The sequence below is a fragment of the Austrofundulus limnaeus genome, unplaced genomic scaffold (genome assembly GCF_001266775.1).
Source record: "Austrofundulus limnaeus strain Quisiro unplaced genomic scaffold, Austrofundulus_limnaeus-1.0 Scaffold1660, whole genome shotgun sequence".
NCBI lineage: Eukaryota > Metazoa > Chordata > Actinopteri > Cyprinodontiformes > Rivulidae > Austrofundulus > Austrofundulus limnaeus.
Window position 1 is genome coordinate 7333 of NW_013954062.1, and position 7681 is coordinate 15013.

The 7681-nt window shown below is 40.1% G+C and overlaps 2 protein-coding genes across 2 annotated transcripts in view; one reads left to right on the forward strand and one right to left on the reverse strand.

Annotated features, from left to right (window-relative positions):
• The window catches only part of LOC106536026 (Golgi SNAP receptor complex member 1), a gene marked incomplete at its 5' end in the record, with an annotated part of 9166 nt that extends 6989 nt beyond the window's left edge, over nucleotides 1–2177 (forward strand). Inside the window, 3 exon segments of the mRNA XM_014033196.1 lie at nucleotides 1390–1419; nucleotides 1580–1662; nucleotides 1874–2177. Coding sequence (XP_013888650.1) covers nucleotides 1390–1419; nucleotides 1580–1662; nucleotides 1874–1998 — 238 coding nt within the window.
• A 13-nt stretch (nucleotides 2178–2190) lies between these two features.
• LOC106536027 (tumor suppressor candidate 5 homolog) lies at nucleotides 2191–4370 on the reverse strand. Its single transcript, XM_014033198.1, has 3 exons — nucleotides 3240–4370; nucleotides 2974–3100; nucleotides 2191–2886 (listed from the first exon to the last, which is right to left on the reverse strand). Exons 1-3 carry the CDS (start codon nucleotides 3639–3641, stop codon nucleotides 2873–2875), a joined length of 543 nt encoding a protein of 180 aa, XP_013888652.1. The 5' UTR covers nucleotides 3642–4370; the 3' UTR covers nucleotides 2191–2872.
• Nucleotides 4371–7681: the final 3311 nt, after the last annotated feature.

Here is a 7681-nt window from a genome sequence, read left to right on the forward strand (position 1 = left end):
CATTCCAGCACTTTCAGGACCTTGGACAGTTCCTTCAACGCTTCACACTGTTTTTGTCCTCATTCAATGTTCACAAATTTTGATCTATAGAGGATGCGGAGACTTTTTGCCCAGAAGGAAGGGGTTTAAAGCAATKATTAAGGGGAAAGGTTTTATTAATTCTAATTTTGTTTGCTAAAGATAAAACACTTTCAGTAAAATCACAATAAAACAGATGAGGAATCTTGCTTTGAGTATTAAAAGTCAACAACTTCTTTAAAAAGTACACACATTGTTGGGTCTTTGTACTAATGAGATCAGTCCATAAATCCCACTTCAATTTGTGATCAAGCACTACGCCAATATTTAAAACTTGTCACAGACTCTATAAGTTCAGTGTCAGTGTAAATTGTTCAGGAATATTGGCTTTTCTTAAATGATGACCTCAAAAAGGATCTGCTGAGCACAGATTCCCACATTATGTTGTAGAATSTTTGTTATATGATTTGGTGTATTTAGTTGCGTGTTTTTTTCTTACATTTGTACGTTTAGAACCTGTGAAAACGGCTTAAAACCTTAAAAGRGGAGTTTCAAGAGTGAAATCATCTCCTCCCAATCTGTTCGGATGTAGATAAAGAGACACTGATACCATCTGTGTTCATTTCTACATGAATATTTCATGCCCTGTATCGAACATTTGCATGAAGGTTCAGATTTCCCTAAAACCCTGAGGCCTGTTCTGATACTTCGGTGGTTTCAKTGAGCAAAGTATCATGTAAAGTTAAAAACAGAAACCCGTGGACTCTGCCAGCTAATGCAGGGTTGGCAGCAAAAGGCAGAGGATGGCAGTGGATAGCTAGAGRTGGACGAGTAGATGGAGAACATCTAAAGCGTGGTATTGATTTTTTGCTCTCCAGTGGAGTCTGACAGGATGCACGCTGCTGYCCTCATATGCTCTTTCAGTCCTGGACCCAACGCTTCATTTTTTTTTTTTATTTATTCGTTTCTGCCCGTCACTTATCTCAGCAGCTAATGGCTGCCGGCAGAAGCAGGGATGGTGTGTTGGTGTTCTTTCATCTATACATGCCCCATATGCTTACTTTGCACCTAAAGCGAGCAAGATGGATCAGCTCAACGCCCCCGAAATGTAAATGTGCTCAGATAATATTACACACATTAAGTGACRTAAATTGACCAAAGTTTTTCCATTAGGAAGCATTTTGTACCGCATTGCAGGAATGAGAGAAAGAGCTTTTTTTTAATGATAAAAAGACCCAACAGGATGTGTGGTTTCTGTTACTTTTATTTCATGACTCATCAAACTTACACCAGCTGAATGATATGTTTAGGTCATGTGTTTAGAAAARGAGCTTTACCAGTGACTTGTTTACCCTTTTTTATCATTTACAGCTCAGATCGGCTCATCGACCACGCCATAAGGTACGTTTTATGTCTCAGTCCACGAGGAGTCCCAGCTCTTTCTGTTTGATTGAAATGAATGTTGTATGTTAGCTCATCAGCTGAAGCTGTAAAAGTGGTGTAACTTGACTCCACAAAGGCAGCTCTTTSTTCCTGCTGCTAATGCTTGATCTCCTTCCAGCATCGCCATGAGTACCAAAGAGAACATCACATTTCAGCGTGGGATGCTGAAGTCCATTCAAACCAGGGTCACAACTCTGGCCAGTATCCTTTTTTTTTTGAAACACTAAAAATAAATTTTCTTTATTTCTAAGGAGCTGTTTAAATAGCAGATTTGCACCAGATTATCGTTAGCTTCCATTTATTGTTTTCTCGACCGTGTTGGAATGGATTTTCCTCTTCTGCTGTTTTTGTTTTCTACGAAGGCCTCAGACCTTAATTATTTTTCCTTCACCACAACCCCCCACCCCCTCAGATCGTTTCCCTGCTATCAACAACCTCATCCAGAAAATCAATCTGCGCAAGAGGCGGGACTCCTTAATTCTAGGTGTGGTGATTGGCGTCTGCACTGTTCTCCTGTTGCTCTACACATTCCACTGACCGGACCAGTTTACAYTGTTTCACCTCTCCTCTAGTTGTAAATAACTCTTCCTAAAACTGGTTTATTTCTAGGTTGCTGCTCAGTTCTTGTATTTTTACCAAAAAGACAACACTATATTTTCTGGTTTTTTGTTTTTGTTTTTCTTTTGTTTTTCTCCTAATTAAAGGSGACAAGCTCACTTTCGTGTCGGGTCATGCTCATTCAAGTTTATTTCAGACATGCAGAACTATGGCACAGTAAAACCAGTCAWACAGTATAAAGGTACAAACATAAACATCAAGAAAGATCGGTGCATACAAGGAAGAGAAACTGTCCGCTTCGTCACTGTAAACAGAGCAAGGTTTTAGGGTCCAAACAGGGAGTCAGGATGGTTAGCGTGCAAAGCAAGACACCACACTACGACAGCAGAAAGGCATACGTGATTTAAGCTTCCTGTAAATGCTGCGAAAACAGCATCACGAGTCCCGAGTCAAAGAGAGAAATGTCAGTAATTGTTGCAGGTTKTTTGGAAAATAGAGCAAGCTCTTTTTGGTCGATTGTTTTTACACACCCCATAAATYTGATCATTTTTTTAAAATGGTGACTTTTCAAAGCTTTCAAATTTTTTTAGTGAGTGTGAAAGRAAGGAGGGATGTAATCGGTGCTCCACTACTTTAGTCGACAGGTTCATTTTCTCCACAGATTTACAGTCCAACATAAAAATAAAAAYTAAATCAATGCACAGCCTTTAATTGTCCCTTGACTCCTGAGTTTGTCCRTAAGACGGGGACAGTAAGATGGATTCTTTTCGGGTTTCATCTCAGATTTTGTGCTTTTGCAKTTCCTCCTTCAGTGCAAATCCAAGATCCCTTAAAGGCGCCTCCATCCCACGTCTCATGTCCGATGATCTGAAGGGACAGAGCAGAGACATCAACACCCACACTATGTCCTCAACCTGTGCTTTKTGTTTTCTGTTCCATGTTTGTCTTCCATACCTAATGTGTACGCTATGAAGATGATCACAGGCACACCCAGCAGTATTGCCAGCACGCTGAACAGCATGGACAGACGCCCATACTTCTTGGCTCCTTCAGTGTCTCCTGTGTGGAGGACTGACCTGGACTAAAGTGGAGGGAGAGGAGGCATGAATTATTTAAAAGCACCGCAGGAGCAAAACCACCTGTGGTGTTTTAAAAAAAAAGATGGTTACAGCAGTGTTCCATGCGTAAAGACGCAATAAAGTCATTATTTGGTAACTCACCACGTGCGCGTACCACAGGGCGCATATGTTGAGGGGCACCGTGGGGCAGAAGCAGGACAGCACCGCCAGCCAGAGGTAGAGAGAGGGCGCGGACCCGGGTGGCACCGGGGAGGCCAGCTGGCCCAGGCTGATCCGAGAGGCCGATCTGGGTGGGGCGGACAGCTGCCCGACGGAGCCCGAYTTCATCGGGGACCTGTGGCCGTCCTGCTCCGCGTCCAGGGACCGGACGCTCCCTCTGACGTTCAGGGAGAAGGAGTCGGACGGTTTGAGGTTGGTCTCCCCGGTGGGCTCGGCGGTGGGGGCGCTCAGCAGCTTCTCCGTGTCCTGGAAGTCGGTCGGGTTGGAGACTTCCCTCTCGCCGAGGGCGCTCTTCCCAAAGGCGGCATCGGTGTTGATGGCCATCGCTGGAGGATGGGAGTGATCTCCAGGTCGTTCTGCTGTCCTGCTGATGGAGATGCTGCAGAGTCTTCCCTCAGATGTCTTCCTTTGGGGGTCATCAGATCAAACAATCTGCATTCAGAACCCAGCCGAGGCAGCCTTTTTAATTAAGCAGACTAACTCCATGCAGGTTTCTTATTGATGACCGGGATGTTATTGATGACTGAGGCGCTCTCGCCTGTAGTTGCCGGTGACGCACGCCTTGCTTTTTCACCCCTCCACCCCCTTCTGTAGATCATAGTGAGGGATTACCGCATCCTTCACATCCCCAGCACCAGAGCCCCATTAAGCACCAGGCGAGGGGGGCAGGCTAAGAAAAAAAAATTAAAGCTGTTTTGGAGCGAACACCCGCGGTGGGTAAAAGCTTTCCATTTACGCGCGGCGGCAGCAGCTGGATCAGCATAAAGGACACGGCGAGGAGTGTTTAATGGAGAAAAGGGAACACAAAATCTTTCAAACATATTTACCACCTGCTGACTTAGAAACTCATAAAGTTTGGCCCCTGCAGCATTTACGTGGAGCCCCTTTGTCTCCCCAGGAGCGTTAATATTTGGTTTGCACAAACTGCCACTATCTTTGTGAGGTTATGAACAGTTAATATCTTACCTGTTGTAGCTTTTGCAATGTTCTCAGTTTAAACCAGAKGTGCYCAAAGTGGGGCGGCCCGCCAAGCCATTTGATTTGGCCCACCAGCAGTTGTCCTGGTTACTAGACTGTAATTATGTTAAGATTAAATATAAAATACAAGTAACTACAAGAGACTTTTAGGTTATATTTAAGCCCATATATTTGCACACCATATAAGACCACATATACTCAAATTTTAAATTATGAAAAGTCCCATGAGCATATGTTGAATTTTCTCCATGTCCATGGGCTAAAAAACACTAAATAATGTGGGCAACCACACTGGCTGCTAGCTTAATCATAAAAAACAACTTTGCTAAAGTATTTGCATTTCTTATAGTATTTGTATTTGGCCCACAGCCCTCAGATTAATTTTAATTTTGGCCCTCTCAGAGGAAATGTTTGGGCACCCCTGGTTTAAACACTGTTGTAAATAAGAATTTGCAAAACTTTTCCATGCCATGTCCCCCAAACAGCATCAGCTTCTGTCTGGGGACCCCTCTTGCAAGACCAATGATAAATAAAAATATCAATTTTTAAAATGTTTTTTTTTCCTCACTTTTATTCACTATTCAATAATTATTACTGGTAAATGTCTTTAGCATAAGAATTTTATTACCTAACATGTTTTAAACTCTTCAACAAACTGTTGACAAAAAGAACAGAACAAAAGAAATCAAACCTCTCTAACATTTCAATATATTATTATGATAGATATTTTTAAATGATTGAAAAACATTTCGTTTTGATGTTTTAAAACATTTATTAGATGTAAATATTTTAATTTAGGTTTTTTATGTAACTTCCCTCCACCTTTATGCCAATGTGACATTTATTGGAGGTGTTGATGATGATGATTTGGCATCCTTCCTGAAACATTACAGCACTTTCAGGACCTTGGACAGTTCCTTTAATCCGTCACACTCGCAATGGTTCCCAAAGTTGAGGTCGGGACCCACAGTGGGGTCCTGAAACATTTTTTTTTTGAATTAATTACATGAGAACTAACATTTTTTGCCTTTGTTGTTACAAAATACTAAGATTAGTGTACTTAAAATTAGGGGTGTAAGAAAATATCGATACACTGAAATATCGCGATATTTCATTTCCTGATACTGTATAGATATTCTAAAGTCCTGTATCGATTTTTAATTGAGGTTTAAAATGTCAACCTTCTTGCCAACCGTTCATTTTTATGTTGTAGTTCAGCCTCTGGCCACTAGTTGGCAGCAGTGAGCCAGCCATTTGGCTCCTCTACCTCTTGAGCGCCAGAGAGTAAGAGAGCATTAGTATTGTAAGTAAACATTAGCTTTTCTTCTTTTTTTCAGTAAGAGGTTTTTATTTAATAGAATCTTTGGACAAAAAAATCGCAATATATCGCCTTGTTTACAGTTGAAATATATCGGGATATATTGTATCGTGATCCCTCTGTTATGATATGTATCGTATCGCCAAATTCTTGCCAATACGCAGCCCTACTTAAAATGGACAAAAATAACATAATAATGTTATACGCTCTTGTTTATTTGAAGTGAAAACAATGTTTATCAACGGATAACAGCTGGGGGCACAGGTCTATGCTGCTGGTAATTTTTGGGTCAAAAGCTGAAAGGTTTGGGAACCACTGGTCTAAAGCAGTGGTTCCCAACCAGGTGTACACCATCATATTACAAGGGGAGAACGGGGTTGGTTGTCACAGTTGCTAAATCTTTTCTTCTAGAAAGCGCTGTTACAAAATTTTTGCGTGAGTTTCCAAAATAGTTGTCACTGCCTACCTATGTTTTTATTTTAGCAGTGATCTTTCAATGAGATGAGAGGACTCATTGTGCTTTCACATCATGATGTAACTTTTGATTATTTTTGTGATCCTTTTGAATTGCCTTTAAACAAATGATTTAGAATCAAACACTTACTGGCATTTGAAAGCAAAAAGGCAGAGCTATAGTTAGAATTTTTTTTTCTTTGCTAGACTATAACATGTGCTAGACTATAACATGTGCACAACTGCTAGCAAAAAAATCCTGATGGGGTTGGTTGTCACATGACCAGCTATGACCAGACACCACCTGAAGTGATGCTCAGGGCAGTCTGCGCCGTGAAACTGCTGCACAAATCTGAAGTACAGCAAAGGACTTTAATATCAATTATCAAACACTGGCAAGATACTACAAACAAGATGTCCATCAGAGGTTTCTGGGGATGAAATTGGCCCATTGGTGCCTGTGAGATACACCAGGACAGCCTCTTTACATCTGCAGAACTGTGATGCAGACAATGACTGAATAAAAATGGATAGGCCCTTCTGTTTTTTATTCAAATTCTTGACAAGTCCTACCAGTTTATGGCAAACAAGATGTTGTTACCTATATTAAAATGTTTTTTTATCAACTAAGACATTAAATTAAACATTGTAAATTAGAAAAAATCTATTAAAATTAATATTTATTTTTAAAAGCCTTTTTCTAAAAGTGTTTCTCATTGAAATATAACTGGGACGACCAAACCCACGATGGGGTTGGTTGTCACAAATGCACAAGTCATGTTTAGTAGAGCATATCTTTTTAAATATATCTTCCTGAGAAAAATACGTTTCTTCTATTTCAAAAAGACACTTTAGGGTTCCATTACACATTGAAATTAGATTGACTGAGCATAGCATTTTTTTTATTTAGATGAAAGTAAAAAGTGTGACAACCAACCCCGTTCTCCCCTACATGGAAAAAATTCCCAGGTGTGTAAAAAAATAATAAAAATACATGTCCTTATGATTTCTGCAATGCAGAAATTGCAGAAGGAATCACAGAATTAACACAAAGTGGAATCTCATATAAAGCATTGAATCTCACAGGGTTTGCTCATTTGGGTGAGTTTCTGACATATTTTGGACGCTGCTGTTTCCTGCACCTACCACCACCTGGTTTATTTATTTAATTACTTATTCACTTTCAAGGCAACATTTTTATCTTTGTTTAATTTGAGTTGGAAAAAAATACAATGCCAGAGACTTAAACGTTATAGGGGGTTAATACCACTGTTCTAGAAGGCAACATGTGATCAAAGTTTTTCTCAATGTGGGCAAAACATTATGTGAAAATTTGAACGTTGAATAATTTTAGATGCAGTCTTCCTGTTTCTGCAATATATCTTGGACAGTATACAACATTTGTGTCATACAAATGTTATGAATGGTACAAACTAAAAGGGTGTCAGAATAGTTCTTATTCAAATCCAGGAAGTGCCATGTCTGGATAATAAATTTATTATTATTATTTTTACACTGACTAGCCAGAATGAAATTGGAGTAATGGCTTTCTGTGTCTTACATGTAAGGAGTAGAAAGTGATAACTGTGTGACAATATAAAGAGTGGAAGTAAAA